Below are 15,392 nucleotides of genomic sequence, written 5' to 3' on the forward strand. Positions count from 1 at the left end.
GTTATCGACTCTATGATCTTGTTTCAGCCAAGTTCTTGGTATCTCGAGATGTAATTTTTCATGAAGACTCATTTCCTTTTATAGACAGCACCACTTATGGCAGTGACTTTCTGTCATCTTCCTCATTTTTGAAAGATCCCTCAGAATCATCTCCCCAGGGACCACATTTTACCATGCATCCCATTACTAATATAGGAACCTCTATGACAGACTCAGAATCAAATCCACATATCCTTCTCTTACAGATAGTCCGCATGTCAACCCATCTCCACCTATGGACAACCCCACTGAGGTTCCTACTCCCATTCAACGCAGATCTACAAAGGCCATCAGCCCTCCTATTTGGACAGTAGATTATGTTTGTCCCACTATCTAGCCTACCACAGGCACTCGTTATCCCACCTCTAATTATGTTAGTTATGACAGACTTTCTCTTACCTACATGATATATGTCAGTTAGATATCCGTCCAGTAAGAGCCCTCTTGTTGTTTTGATGTAATTCCTCATGCACATTGGCGTCAGGCCATGACATACGAACTCAATGCTCTTTCTTGGAATCATACTTGGGATCTTGTTCCTCGTCCCTCTCACCATAAACTTATTGGCTGCAAATAGGTTTACAAGATTAAGCATCATGTCGATGGTTCAATAGAACGATACAAAGCCCGTCTCGTTACCAAAGGCTTTACTTAGCAAGAAGGGTTTGACTACCAAGACAACTTTTCCCCCGTAGCCAAGCATGTTACTATACGAGATTTTCTCTCAGTTGTTGCATTACGCAACTGGACACTTCATTAGATGGATGTTTATAATGCATTCCTTCATGAGGATCTTCATGAGGAAGTTTAAATGGATCTTCCTCCTGGGCTTTACAGACAAGGGGAGAATATGGTATGTCGTCTACGTAAGTCTTTGTATGGTTTGAAACAAGCATCTCGCCAATGGAATGCAAAATTCACAAAGGCACTAAGAATTATGGGTTTCATTCAATTCAGGCATGACTACTCTCTTTCCACATGGTTCAAAGGTACTACCTTCATTACTCTTATTATTTATATTGATGATATCCTGATCACCGGGAATAATGAGGATGACATTCGTACCCTTAAAGAGCATCTCAATAAACATTTCCATATAAAAGATCTGGGAGAGCCAAAGTATTTCTTGGGCATTGAAATTGCACGATCTCCAGCAGGGTTATCTCTAGTTAAGTCAAAGAAAATATGTTCTAGAGCTTGTATCTGACTATGGTTTATCAGTGTGCAAGCCCAACATTATTTTTGTAGAACAAAACACTAAACTCACATCCCAACAATACGACCATGAGACAACACCCTTAGAAGATGATCCTCTATTAAATGACCTATCTCATTATCAGAGGATTGTGGGAAGACTTATTTATCTCACCATGACGAGACCTAACATAAGCTACGTTGTCCACATACTAAGCCAATTCATGCATGGGCCAAAGTAGTCTCATATGGATGCGGCAATCAAGGTACTAAAATACTTAAAAGGATGTCCTGGCTTAGGACTCCTTTTACCACGAGATGGAAATTTGGAAATCACGGCATATTGTGATTCAGATTGGGGAACATGTCCTATGACAAGAAAATCCCTCACCAGGTTCTACATGAAAATTGGAGGGTCTCTCATATCATGGAAAACAAAGAAGCAGTCAATGATATCGTTTTCCTCAATAGAAGCAAAATATAGGGTCATGGCTAAAACAACTTATGAGATTGTTTAGATTCTTGAATTACTGAAAGATTTAGGGGTGCAAACAGGAAAACATGTTACTTTAGACTGTGATAATAAAACGGCTAACAACATTGCAACAAATCCAGTATTCTATGAAATGACTAAGCATATAAAGATTGACTGCCACTTTATTAGGGAAACGATTCAAGAAGGGATCATCAAAACCATGCACATTCAAACTTCAGAACAACCAGCAGACATTTTTACAAAGCCTTTATGTAGTCGTCAACATTCATATTTATTACACACGCTTGTAGTTTTTTATATATATAAACCATCAGCTTGAGGGGGAGTGATGAAATATGGAGTGCTGAAGGTATTCATGTTGGAATTAAGCAATTACTGATAATGTGCTAATTGATTGATTACAATAATATTTTGTAATTAAGATTTTATTGTATTTCCATTACTATATTATTGTATTTCCTTTATTACACTTATAGCCATTGTATATATAGGTTGTTGTACACATTACAAATATACAAGTAAAACAAAAAGTATTCTTTTATCTCTATCTGTTCTTGACATTCTTCAGCACCATTTGCTACTATTGTCAAGTGTTTTCTTTGTTAGCAATCTTCGGCAGTGTTCAGTCTCTTTTGCTTCCCTTCCAAGCCAAACTTTGACAAGAAAGTAATTAGGGAAACTTTTCTTCAACAGTAAAATATTGATTCAATACTATTTTGGGTAGTTTTTTATTTGAAAAGTGTACCAAATAATGTGTATTCCACTGTTCCAACCAAATAGGAAAAATGGAATACTCTTTTAAATAGTGAACCAAATGGAGCCTAGATTTTGAAAACTTATTCACAAGGCTATCTATTTTCACTACCTTTTCTTTTTTCATAACTTCTTGAAATTGTATATTATTTGGGTTCGATTTTTCCTTTGCTTTCATTTTATGTATCTATTATATACTCTCCTTGTGTACTTGTGTCCTGCTTGGTGTTTTAGTAGTTATTATATGTTGAAAAAGGTTCGAACTGCCAGTTTCTTGAGGTGAATTATGTTGATATATACATATACCTGTATGATGCTACTCTCTGCACTTTTAGTTCTTCAGTTTCTTAGTATCTCTTCTCAATTATGGGTATTCTTAATAAATTTGTATGGTAGCTATACACAACATTACTAATTGACTTTTATGTATTTATTTTGTAGAGTTTAGAGCATTTCAAGTTCAACAAGGAATATCCATTCAGAATTCTCCAGATCATGAAGCATGAGATGTTCTTATGCTATTTATATTTAAAATGTTATGTAATTTTAATTTTAGGAACAACATTTGGAAGTTGGAACAATTGTTATTTTTACTACAAGGTGTGTTTGCAATTTATGTAAATAGGTGGGGGTATATTTATCAATTTTTAAGGGTTTATTTGTCATTTTTAAACTATTAGAGACCACTTTGTAATTTTCTCAGGTAGTCGAAACCGAAACTTGTTTAGGAACAAGAACCGACCAGTCCCAGTTTCAATTCCCCTATAATAATAATAATAATAAATTTTATCCTAAGACATATTTTTCACTGCCTTAAAAATCGGACCGGACCGGCCGGTCCAACCGATTGGACCGTGAACCGGTCATGTGTCTGGTTCGAGTTAACCTCAAAACCGCTATTACACAGTGAGCCGCTTTAAACCGGTTGAAAACCGGATAATATCAGTGAACCGCCGGTCCAACCGAACCGGCGGAAAAACCGGTCCACATTTTAACAATCCCTAATACACAACAATGTCACGCAGCCCTTTCTCATCTTCTTCTCTTTCAATCTTTCTCAATTTTTCTCACGAAAATTCTCAGTAACACTCTGATCTCTACGAAAATTCTCACGGTTTCGGCTTCGTCTTCTGTTCTCTCTGAAATCCCACCTAAATCGCGTCTGAACTCTCTTAAATCGACTACGTCTTCCTCCCTCGCTGGAAATCGACGGCGACAGCTCCATTCGTTGACAACAACTCCATTCCTCGATCCAGGTAACGCCATTCCTCGCTCCCTTTACATTTAAGTTAACACCCTTCACATTTTCAATCTATAGAGCTGTTGTGGTTGTATTTTAACAATACTATTGTTTACCTTGAGTGAATCTTTGATCATAAGTTGCTGTTTTTGACCCTTTGGCTGTTGCTGGATGTCAATTTTCGGTTAACCTTTTTTTCTGGATACTGCCAAGTTTATGAGTTTCCTTTTAAGCAAGATTTGTTCAGTACTATTTTTCTTAGAATAAATTTCCTTCACACATGATGTTAGCTGTTAAAATTTGGGCAGTTAACTTACTACATTATTCTCAAACAGTTGATAGACGTAACAACGCATCCACAGGTTTACGAAAGTAACAAAAGACCCAAATTTTTTTACAAGCATTGATGATAACCATCAATTTATTGTATACTTATTCTCCTCTCTTTAAAACCTATATTTTCGTCATCTCAAATTGATAAGTTTATTAGTTTTATCTTACCCATTTCTTACATGTAAAGGAACTCAAATTTCATGTGGAAATTATTTGATTGGCTTTGATGTGGAAATCTATTTGATTGGCTTTGGTAATCACCAAAGTAGTGGAAATAAGTTAATGTGGAAATCTGCTCAGTTTCTAGTTTCATTCTTAAAATTAGTCTCTCCGGTAGATGTCCTGATTTTTTTAAAATTCGGACCGACATTGTGCAATAACATGAGTCAATTCATATAGAAGTAGTTATTGTCTTATTGAAAAATAGAAATCTAAAAAAAAAAATTATTTGTTTAAAAATGTGCAGACATCATCATGATGTGTGATGATGTCACCGATCCAATCGGTTGGATCGATTGAACCGTGACTCGGTCATCAGAGCGGATTGCGCTCCGGTTCGATTTTTAAAACAATGATTTTTTTACCTTTGCTATCTAGTATCTACCAATTGAAAGCCTTCATATATCAAAAAAGAAAAAAAAAAAAATTAGTAATAAATATTTCATATCAATGACGTGGTGCTTCATTACACAAATAATAAATTGATTCAATTTTATAAGAAATGAATGAATGAATAAATTATCAAAACGTAATTCAATACAATTAACTTTTAAAACTTTCCTTGGTCCACTCTCCAGTCTCCACTATCAAAGGATTGAATTCAATTAAAGTTTAGACAATTTTAGGTGACTTATCAAAATAGAAAATTTAAAAAGACACGTGGCAGGGAAGTGACGATCTTGCATACGTTTCTTGCATATATTTTTTAGAAAAGAAGGGAAACCCAGATTCCTTTTCATATTAATTGAAAATTCGTATAATTTATTTTACTTTTAGTTTTCCCTTTTCATCAACATGAATATGATTTTTTTGTTTTCACATTTCAAATTCTCAATATCCAAGTTTAGACCCCACGAGACCTTATAATCTCCAATTACTTTCTCCCTCTCAAAAACCCAACACTTTTCTCCCTTTTCTTCAAATCAAATCTAATCAAACTCATATTCATCGCAAATTTTTAATCTTTTATCACCCATGTCGCTTCATCTTCTTACTTCATTTCTCCTTTTAATTTTCACTTCGCTCGTCTTCTTTCTCATAACCAGAACCAGAAACTCCAAACCTAAAAGTTCATATCTTCATATCCTTCCACTAATGTAATTCTTCCAAAGTCCTACCCAATAGTGGGATCTTTTTTCTCATTTCTAGCCAACCGAAACCAGTTACTCCAGTGGGTAACTTCTATTCTGCAAAATGTTCCTTCAGCAACATTTACCTTCCACAGGTTAGGAGGCCAGGTCAATACTTGACAGCCAATCCCGCTAATGTCCAACACATCCTCAAACTAACTTCTACATTACCCAAAAGGCGACAGAATTCGATCAACTCTCTTCGACTTTTTGGTCATGGTATTTTCAATATTGACGGCGAAGAATGGAAGTTTCAAAGACAAATTTCCAGCCACGAATTCAATACCAAATCCCTCCGTAAATTTGTCGAAACTGTAGTCGAAACTGAACTCTCCGATCGCCTTATTCCCATTCTTGAAACGGCTTCTGCCAGTAAACAAGTGCTCGATTTTCAAGATGTTCTTCAAGATTCTTCAGATTGCTTTGATATATATGCAAGATCGCTTTCGGGTACGATCCAGAATATCTATTGCCATCATTTCCAGAAGCCAAATTCGCACAAGCTTTTGACGAGGGTGTTAAAATAAGCAGCGAAAGATTTCGAGCGACTTTACCAAATCTGGAAAATTAAACGGCTTCTCAATATTGGCTCCGAAAGCGTCTAAAACTTGCGGCTTCTGAAGTCCGAGAATTCCAAAGAACATCATAAAAGAAAAGGAACTAGACCCTGGTGAGTCTATGGATCTTTTGTCACGATTCTTGAGTTCAGGCCAATACGACGATGACTTTGTTACTGATATAATCATCAGCTTTACACTCGCCGGCCGAGACACCACATCAGCGGCTTTGACGTGGTTCTTCTTGCTCACTCAAAAAACCCTGAAGCTGAAAAGGAAATTCTCAAGGAATTAAGAAAAATCAGACACGCTAGTTTACGAAGACATCAAAGACATGGTGTACACGCACGCATCACTTTGTGAGAGCATGAGATTCTACCCACCGTACCGGTAGACTCCAAGTTTGCTGAGAAGGACGACGTATTGCCGGACGGGACGGTTGTGAAGAAGGGCATGCGAGTGGCGTATCATCCGTACGCGATGGGGAGAATGGAGAAGCTATGGGGAAAAGACTGGAGCGAGTTCAAGCCAGAGAGGTGGTTGAAGAGGGAAGAGAGGACACGTGGAGTTTTGTGGGAGGGATTCATATACATATCCGGTGTTTCAGGCGGACCGAGGATCTGTTTAGGGAAGGAGATGGCGTCTTGCAAATGAAGAGAGTAGATAGTAAGTGGGGTTTTGAAGAGGTTTAAGGTGGTGCCGGTGATAGAGGAGGTGTTGAGCCGGAGTTGTGGCGCATTTGACGGCCAAGATGAAAGGTGGGTTTCCGGTCAGGATTGAGGAGAGGCGAGTCCAAGTGAAAGTGGGTGATTATAATGATTATGATTAGAGCTTCTTTACGGTTGTGAAGAAGGGATCGAGAGTGGCGTATCATCCTCTTTGTTTGTTTATTGTAATAGATTATTAAATAATAAAATGAAATCTTAAATATACTCCTCGTTTTTTTTTTTTTTTTTTTTTCTATCTATTAAATCGTTTTAGGGTATACAACGACTTCTAATAAAACATTTCTTCTTTCTCCCAACCAACATTTTTAATTAGTCTCAACCAAAAGAAAATGTTGAAGGGACACGGACGAAACGAAAAGTGAAGAAGGAAGACAGACAAGACAGAAACAGCCACATTTAATTTGGGAAAAAACTATACCTTAAATCGACTTTAGAAAAAAAAAAAAAAAACAGAGAAAATATTACTAAAATGTGAATTATAAAACAGAAAATCAAAATAATATTTTTTTGTAACTACATCTTATTAAATTATAATGTCCTTATATATAAATAATTGACCCCACCCTTATGATTATATAAAAGTTTTACTAATATTTCGTTTGATATTATATTGGATATGAACAAAGTTGTAATCTTTGATTGATAGTAGTTAATAGTAGTGAATCGAAGTATTTATTTGAGTAGATATATCCTTTTATATATATATGTTAATTAAAACTGATATTTTTTTAAACATGCGTTCTAATGCATATTATTATTATTTGTTTCACAATTTTTTATTTAAATATGCTACTCTAACAAAGTTATATAGAAAGCTTAGTATATACAGGACGTGGCACACCATGATTGAAAAGTGAAAATACGAAGTTAATTCATTAAGAGATCAATAATGTAGGGACACCAGGATTTTTACACCGAAATATGTACCGGCCTACGTGTAAGCATATCTAATATTTTTACAATTTTTTTTCTATAGTGAAGCCATCCATCAATTGGACGGCCATTCACTCACAGGACGCCCGTCCATATTATATGGACGGGCGTTCATATACAAGGGACGGTCGTCCATATACAAGGACGGGCGTCCCCATTTAAAGGACACCCGTCCATAAATAAATATAATAAAAATTTTTATAAATATTGGGACGGGTGTCCATCTGTTATGGACGGCTGTCCATACTAAAAAAAAAAAAAAAAAAAAAAAAAAAAAAAAAATTCCGCTTCTTCTTCCTTTCGTAAATGTTCCATTTTCTTTCTATTGGAATAAGGGCGCCATGTAGCTTGGATGAAGCATGCGGCCCATGTCCTCCACTATTATGAGTAGGAACCTGAAGGTGTGCTCCCTCTTCATCTTTCCTAAGTTTCCTAGCCAGCTGATGAAACTCTTCTAGAACTGTGTCTTGTGATTTCTTCTCCACTTCTTGGGTTGCCATTGTGACTGAGTTAAGGAGTAGTGTTGTTGAGATAGTAAAGATGGAAGAGATTGGATGAATTTTAAATTTTCAAAGATGGAATAGAAAAGGGAAAATACCCAGCTGGGGTTGTCTTGAAGAATAAGTTAGAAAGTTAAAGATGAAGTAATTTACAGATTCTTGAAGAATTTTGGATACCTTCGCAATTTTGTGAGAAGCTATTCTGGGGGCAAGATAAGCCAAGATAAGCCAATCCAATAATATTGATCATCTTCCTAAAACATATAAAGAAAACAGGAACTGAAACCCCATGAATAATTGCACCAATGATCCCAAAGCCATTAACACAGAGTCCTAAAAATCTGCAAATGCAAAATAGTTTCAGCAATGAAACTCAAACAAAACAAGAAGAAGAAGAATGAATTAGAATAGAAAAAGAGAGAAAGAATAATGGACGGCCGTCCCTTTAGTGTGGACTGCCGTCCATACATAATGGACGGGCGTCCATTAGTTATGGACGCCGGTCCAAACTTAAGGGACGCCCGTCCACAATTTATGGACGGACGTCCAAATTTTTTATTTTATTTTTTAAAACAAATTAAGTTTGGACGGGCGTCTCGTATTTGAGGACGCCCGTCCAAAATTAAGGGACGGTCGTCCACAACCTATGAACGGCCGTCCATAATGTTTTATAAATTTTTTTATTAAATTTTATTTATGGACGGGCGTCCTTTAAATAAAGGACGCCCGTCCCTTGTATATGGACGCCCGTCCATATAATATAGACGGGCGTCCATGTGAGTGAATGGCCGTCCAAATTTGATGGACGGCCGTTCACTAGAAAAAAATTGTAAAAATATTCAGATGTGCGTTACACGTAGGCCGATACAGAATTTCGGTGTAACTTTTTTGGTGTTTGTAGTGTTATTGTTAAGAGATCCAACCCAGTATCTGTGACATCAGAGCCACAAAGATCAACAGAGAGTAAAGACGACCCTTGTGAAGCAATAACATCCATCCAACTATCCTTCACTCCAGGATATTCACCCAACAAAACAGCCTACAAACATAGCGCGGCTACTTGATAACGGAAAGCCGCCATCAAGAACTAAACAAAGTAAAGCAGCTTAGTTATAATCAGTACTTCAATGCTCAAACCACCCACAAAGTCTTACCTGTAGAGCACAATCTCGGAAAGCTTCCACAGAAGCATCAGTAAGACCATGAGAAGATATCAATTCATTGAAGATTTGTTGGCTTATATATGTCTTCTTTATTGCCAACCTGCAATGAGGGAACAGTAGAAGTTGCATAATTTTAAGTTGTAGGGCACTTCCATCAAAAAATTTGGCATACACAACACTCATGACCACCCATGTCGAAACTCCTACAAACACTCATAAGGGAATATATATTCATTTTTGTAAAACATGGATAAGATATTGAGGTGTTATACAAACATTAAGAAAGTTTGGAGTGGCTAAAAACTGGTCATATACATCATTCCTACGGTAATAGACAATGAGGAATGTCACCAAGGGCAAGACACCTGCATACAACTAATAATCGCAGGGAAAGATAAGGCCATCATTAATCAAATATTAAATTCTTAAAACTAAATGGTTTATTTTAAGAAAAGTAGGCACAACCATGCAGGAAACTTACTAGAACTGCCCAAAAGGGTACTGTATTACTTTTCAAGGGGTATCTAAGATCAATCATCATATCCTTCCCAACAAAACGGCAAAATGGGTGCATAAGCAAGAGGATGGCAATTATCACCACAAGAAGCAAAAGTATCAGCCAATCATGCTTGTGTGTCCTTGCAACTCTAACTCCATGAGACTTGACAGTATGTGAAACAATCTGGTCCTCCATCATTCTGTTCTGTGAATTATACACACATCAGAATAAATTTGGATTAATTGGATATCAAGCTATTAGCTCATCCAACAGGCATATTCAATTAAATAAGGAAACTTATTGTGTTTTATTTAGCTATCTGTGAGCATGGTCTAGGTTTTTCTTTCTAACATTGACCTATATAAAGTTCAGATTAATTCATTATATGAGCATGAAGGTTCTTTCTTAAGTTTTGCTATTATGTTTACATTAGTAATCTAATAGTTGCATTGTTATTTAATCTTCAAAATTAGTAGATAAGATTATATAAACAGACAAAATATGCAGATTCAGAATCGAATAAAGAAATAGTGTCTATCTACCATTTAAACTGCTTTTTGAGGGTCCATTACATTGTATCCATCTCTTAGCTTCACCTCCTTCAGCTCCACCTCAAAGTACCTTGCAAATTTCTCCCAGCACACCTAACGAAAGAGACTTTATGTTATAATTAATTAATGATAATTCATAAATGGGAACAGTTAAAATCACATTTGGAGTAATAATGAGTACAAAAAGAAAACGCACCATTTAGATCGACCGACCTTGGGCTCTTTGTTGATGGCAGAGATGAGATCGGAGAGGAGATTGATGCAGAGGAGAGGGTCAGTCGATTGTTGCGATGCGGAGGCGACTATAGACTCTAGCTGCACCACCAATACGCTAAATCGCGAGACCGGAGTGGAAGAATCGAGAGGTAACCGGCAAGTGCCAGAAGTAGGACGACGGTGACGCATCTGGAGGTGATTGTGGTGTCGTATGGAGGAGATGATAGAGCAGTGGCGTGTGAGATGGAGAGCGAGTGAATCGACAGAGGTGTGATTGTAAGAGCCGAAGATGGATTATTGGAACTTCCACTAAACTCGCTTTACTTCAATGGCAGCTCTTCGATTGCCAATTGAAATAGGAGAAGCCTGAGACAGCAATGTAATTCAATATTAGACAAAGCACCATCAAGGAACTTCAAAAATCAGAGATGCTAATAATATTATAGCAGTTGAAGCTTTGCAACATTCTTCAAAAAATTCTTAGTGCATAGAGCACAAATTCATGAAAAGGATAACTGACATAACATAAATATACACAGAAAGGACATCTTATATTAGTAATATAGCAAATTTTGTCACAGCAGCAACGTCATTAAATTGAAGGAAAAGAAAAATGCATTACATTTCTAAACTTTCATTTCAAGACAAACATCACATCCAGTCGAGGATTACCAGAAAAAAAGGGGGGGAAAAAAGAATGTGCTACATTATGCAAATTATGGTACACAAGCATTTTATGAACATCTTTAAAGTTCTCAAAGAGCTCTTATTATCCACAGATGTTCTCCATCTCAATTTTATATTTGTCATTACATTCAAAATTTTGGTTAAAGCACCTACAAAAATCCAACCAAGGATTGAAAAGATGCAACTCTTGCAAAGAAAATTTTTTATAAAGATTTTAAAGTATCTGAAATTATCACCTAAAAAAGTAAACAAACCATTCTCAACTCAGAAAGCAATAGAAACAATAGTTTTCAGTTTACTCTTCAATAAAGGTAGATGGCCCTAAAATATCCCAAATTTTAGCTTTCACACAACTAACAAAAGTCATTAGGAGATCACAGAACCAGACTATAGAATATAAGCCAGTTTCAAGCAAGTAGTTACAAAGGGCAAGAAGGAATCAATGAGAGGTTGCACGCCATAAACTTAAGGTTAATTAAAGGCAGAAAGAGATTGGCGAACCCAACTATTGACAGCAAAAATATCAAACTACCAGGAAATATGATACAACCAATGGAAGAAAAAGGCTGTACCTTGAGCACACTTTGCTCTGAACTGGCAGATTCAAATTCTACAAAACCAAAACAGTTCCCTGTTTGCTGTAGAAAGAAGTATGTCAACATATGAATGAGTATCATGTCAAAAATATAGAAGAGCTCAAAATAAGTTTGAAACAGACCTTCTGACTTCTAACTTGAATGCCATCTGGTTTAATAGGCCCAAATTGCTCAAAAACCACCTCAAGTTGTCCAGCTGTTGCAGTATCAGGCAAGTTTCCAGCAAATATGGAGTGACCCTTAACTGCTATATGTACAATGAAAATCATTAAGACAGAAGCAGTAGAGAAATAACTGTATACATGTATAATTCCCAAATCACACAAGATACAAATCTACTGATGTAGAGGAAATGAAATAAAAACCTGCATTATTATTGTTTTTATCCACGGAACTGTTGCTATTAGGAGCAGTTTCTATAGCTGCTGCTGCAGTGACCCGTGATTGTTCCACAAATTTAACAGGTGGAACCCTCAGAACAACATTAAATGGAGAATTACTCTTCTTCAAATCATGTACCTGAAAAACATCAATAAGAAAAAACACATTTAAAAATGTTAAATGATCATAATATTTGTAAGATGCCTATATATATTAGCGTACCACTGATGCAAAAGATTTCTTGGGGACTTCGTCTTGTGTTTTAGAAGCAGGGGTCTTTGTGACCGGAGGGGCATCATTCTGGCTTGAAACGATTGGATGCTCTGGAACAACCACTTTCTCAGCCACCAAAACTTTTCCATTGTCCAAAGGATGACTGGCTTCTTTGCTGTTTTCAGTGTCCTCATTTGCAGGGGTTGGTGAATTGTGATTCACAACATGGTTATTGGGAGCATGAATTGGCTCTGTGACAAAACCAGAACGATAATTTTTTTTTTTTCAAACACATTAATAAAGAAAACAATGCCACAATTGAAACCGAGCAACCGAAAAATTAAAATGCAACTTAGGACAGAGAAACCTACCAGGATCAGCAACCAAAGGAGTTGTTGGAGCACTGTCATCAGCTTTATTATTTACAACCCCTTTAGATTCTTCTTTGTCTTCCATTTCTTGATTTTCATCCACATATCTGAAAACATCATTTAAGACTAAGTATCCTTTGTCTTGTGGAGCTAGAAAAAATGATTGAGTGAATTTCCTTATCAAATTATCCTTTTCAAGCAAACAACCAGTTAACAAAACAATCAATCCCTTATTATAAGAAGCTTGAGCATCAGCAGAAAATATCTGGACCTTAAAATTCTGATAGTCCATAGACAAAATCTTGTCATTTATGCCCTGCTCCATAAAGGAAAAACACCAATTAATTAAAATCAATTAGCATAAACAAAAAAAAAAAAAAAACAAAAAAATCAAAATTAACCGCCTTATAAATTAAATTAAAAAAAAAAAAAAAAATACAGACAAACATGAATGTGCTTCTGTGTGGTTCAATTATGCCCTAACTTGAAATTTGACTTAGTTTGACTTGTCGATCTGGTGTGAACCCAGTTAAAAGAGCAGTAAGTATATACAAATATTGTTACAGTCGGCTTACTTTGATGGTCGTCTCATAGCACCGGAAGGATCTGGCCGGCTTAGCATATTTGATTCCTGATAAAATCTGTGAACATTATCAGGTGATTGACAAAGAATACTGTAGTATTGCTCCAGAAAGGCATTCCCAACTACTTCGGGACTTAAGGCAGAAGAATCTGCCTGCCTTGCCATCTGTACAACACAGAATATGAAGAATCAGCTATGCATTGCAAAAAGAAGTAACCCTCTTTTTGAGTCTTACAAAAGAAAATCATAACTGAGATACCATAAATATTGAACTCAAACAATTTCTGCAGTATCAAACTCATAGAGATAGTCAAGTAAGAAAGTTAATAAACATTAAAAAAGAAAAATTGTTAGCCAAAATAGGAATCTGAAACACAAAATTAAGCTTGGGAAAAACTTCTAACTTAGCAAAATAAGTACCAACCCAAGGGCTCAATCTTAAACCCTCAAATTAAATATTAGGGGTGTTTGTCCAAACTTATAAACTAGTCAAATTAGTTTATAAGTTTTAAAATTAAATTGAGTTATTTGTTTATAATTTTTTTGAGTTTATAAGTTAGTTTTTTTTTTTTTTTCTTATAAGCTAGTTTGACCAAGTATATTATCACATTATCCTTATTTAATTTTAAAATTTCATAGTATACCTTTATTTAATATAGTACCCTTTTTAGTGATTTTATAATAAAATATACTTATAAGCCACATTTTACCAAATACGTCAACTACTTACCAGTTACTTATAAGTACTTTAACCAAACACGTAATTGCTTAAAATTTCAAATGCTTATAAGCTAATTTTAGCTTATAAGTAACAAGAGCTTATAAGCACTTGCTAATTTTCATAAGCTCAGACAAATACCCTCTAAATCCTTTTTAGTAACTATATCAATGCAGTGCATTAATATTTCATTAAACCAAATATCTAATATGGTAATCTTTAGAACACCAATGCAATACATTAATATCTTATTAAACCAAGAATATCAATGCAATGCATTAATAATTTAATATCCATTAAACCAACATCATCTGTGTCACTCAACCAAGGTGTGCTTCAGGATCCTATGTGGCAAGCAATATCCTGTTGGAATCCTACATGGAATATAAATGGCGATCAATAGCAAGGGTGGGCTTCAGAATCATATAGATATATAGATAGATATTTAATGTTTCTTATTTACCAAGAGGGTTACTAGCCCTCCGTCGACGATACCAAAAGGTTATGGAGTTTATGCATATAAGAAACTATGATAATCGACCTACATGGAGATAGTCGATCAACATGGCGATCAATCGAATCTATGGTTAAGACCCTCCTCTTATCCCTTATACACATACACCCACACACCTTCTAACATCATCTAAGAAGGGCTAGTGGAAATAGCAACACATTAAAAACATAAAGGATGATATGGTAGTTTTACAAACTATGTGAGGTCTTTTTGCTATTCTCACCATTATTAGAATATTACGACATCCTTGAGGTTAAAAGAGAGTTTAAGTGTAAGAAAGAAGCATGGAGAGAATGGAAAATATTAAACTATTAGGGGGCGTTTGGTTTAGGGTTATATGAGATTACTAAGGTAATGTCACTTTATATTACTTGATTATCACGTTTGGTTGTCAAGTAATATAAGATTCCGGTAATCTTCCAATATTAATAGTAATTACCGTTGGTAATATTAGAGGTAATCTGATTACCTTCATTTTCTTAGGTATTGTAACATTACTTGGTTAACTTATCTTTGTTAAAATTTTATCATTTAATAAATTTTTTGGACAATAATGTCTTTATTTTAAAATCAATTTACATTAATCCACTATTACAATTTTACCCTTGTTTAATTAAGTTTCTGAACAATAATACCCTTATATTTAAAACAAATTATTGACCACCACCACCGCCACCCACCCACCACCACCGATAGTTGGCCAACCACCATCAGCGGTCGCTGAAATTCGTCAGAAGTCCTCGGAGTCACCGAGAGTCGCTGGGAGGCTTCGATATAT

General features: G+C 35.7%; 1 protein-coding gene and 1 pseudogene across 14 annotated transcripts; one reads left to right on the forward strand and one right to left on the reverse strand.

Moving 5' to 3' along the window:
* Nucleotides 1–850: 850 nt before the first annotated feature.
* Nucleotides 851–6,831, forward strand: LOC116140115 (annotated as a pseudogene).
* A 1,182-nt stretch (nt 6,832–8,013) lies between these two features.
* Nucleotides 8,014–13,793, reverse strand: LOC116140014 (nuclear transport factor 2-like). 14 transcript variants are annotated; one of them, XM_031425656.1, is made up of 14 exons: nt 13,642–13,790; nt 13,375–13,547; nt 13,071–13,115; nt 12,800–12,906; nt 12,438–12,679; nt 12,200–12,353; nt 11,957–12,081; nt 11,811–11,876; nt 10,532–10,917; nt 10,327–10,428; nt 9,767–9,988; nt 9,277–9,385; nt 8,300–8,463; nt 8,014–8,127 (listed from the first exon to the last, which is right to left on the reverse strand). In XM_031425656.1, the coding sequence occupies exons 3-9, from the start codon at nt 13,106–13,108 to the stop codon at nt 10,861–10,863; spliced, it is 789 nt and encodes a 262-aa protein (XP_031281516.1). In that variant the 5' UTR covers nt 13,109–13,115; nt 13,375–13,547; nt 13,642–13,790; the 3' UTR covers nt 8,014–8,127; nt 8,300–8,463; nt 9,277–9,385; nt 9,767–9,988; nt 10,327–10,428; nt 10,532–10,860. The 14 variants fall into 14 exon arrangements, with proteins under 14 accessions (XP_031281516.1, XP_031281584.1, XP_031281577.1 ...); XM_031425724.1 differs by having other exon boundaries at nt 11,957–12,078; nt 13,375–13,793; XM_031425717.1 differs by having other exon boundaries at nt 9,767–9,983; nt 10,357–10,428; nt 10,549–10,917; nt 13,375–13,793.
* Nucleotides 13,794–15,392: the final 1,599 nt, after the last annotated feature.

The sequence above is a fragment of the Pistacia vera genome, unplaced genomic scaffold, assembly GCF_008641045.1.
Source record: "Pistacia vera cultivar Batoury unplaced genomic scaffold, PisVer_v2 Contig1106, whole genome shotgun sequence".
NCBI classification, from domain to species: domain Eukaryota; kingdom Viridiplantae; phylum Streptophyta; class Magnoliopsida; order Sapindales; family Anacardiaceae; genus Pistacia; species Pistacia vera.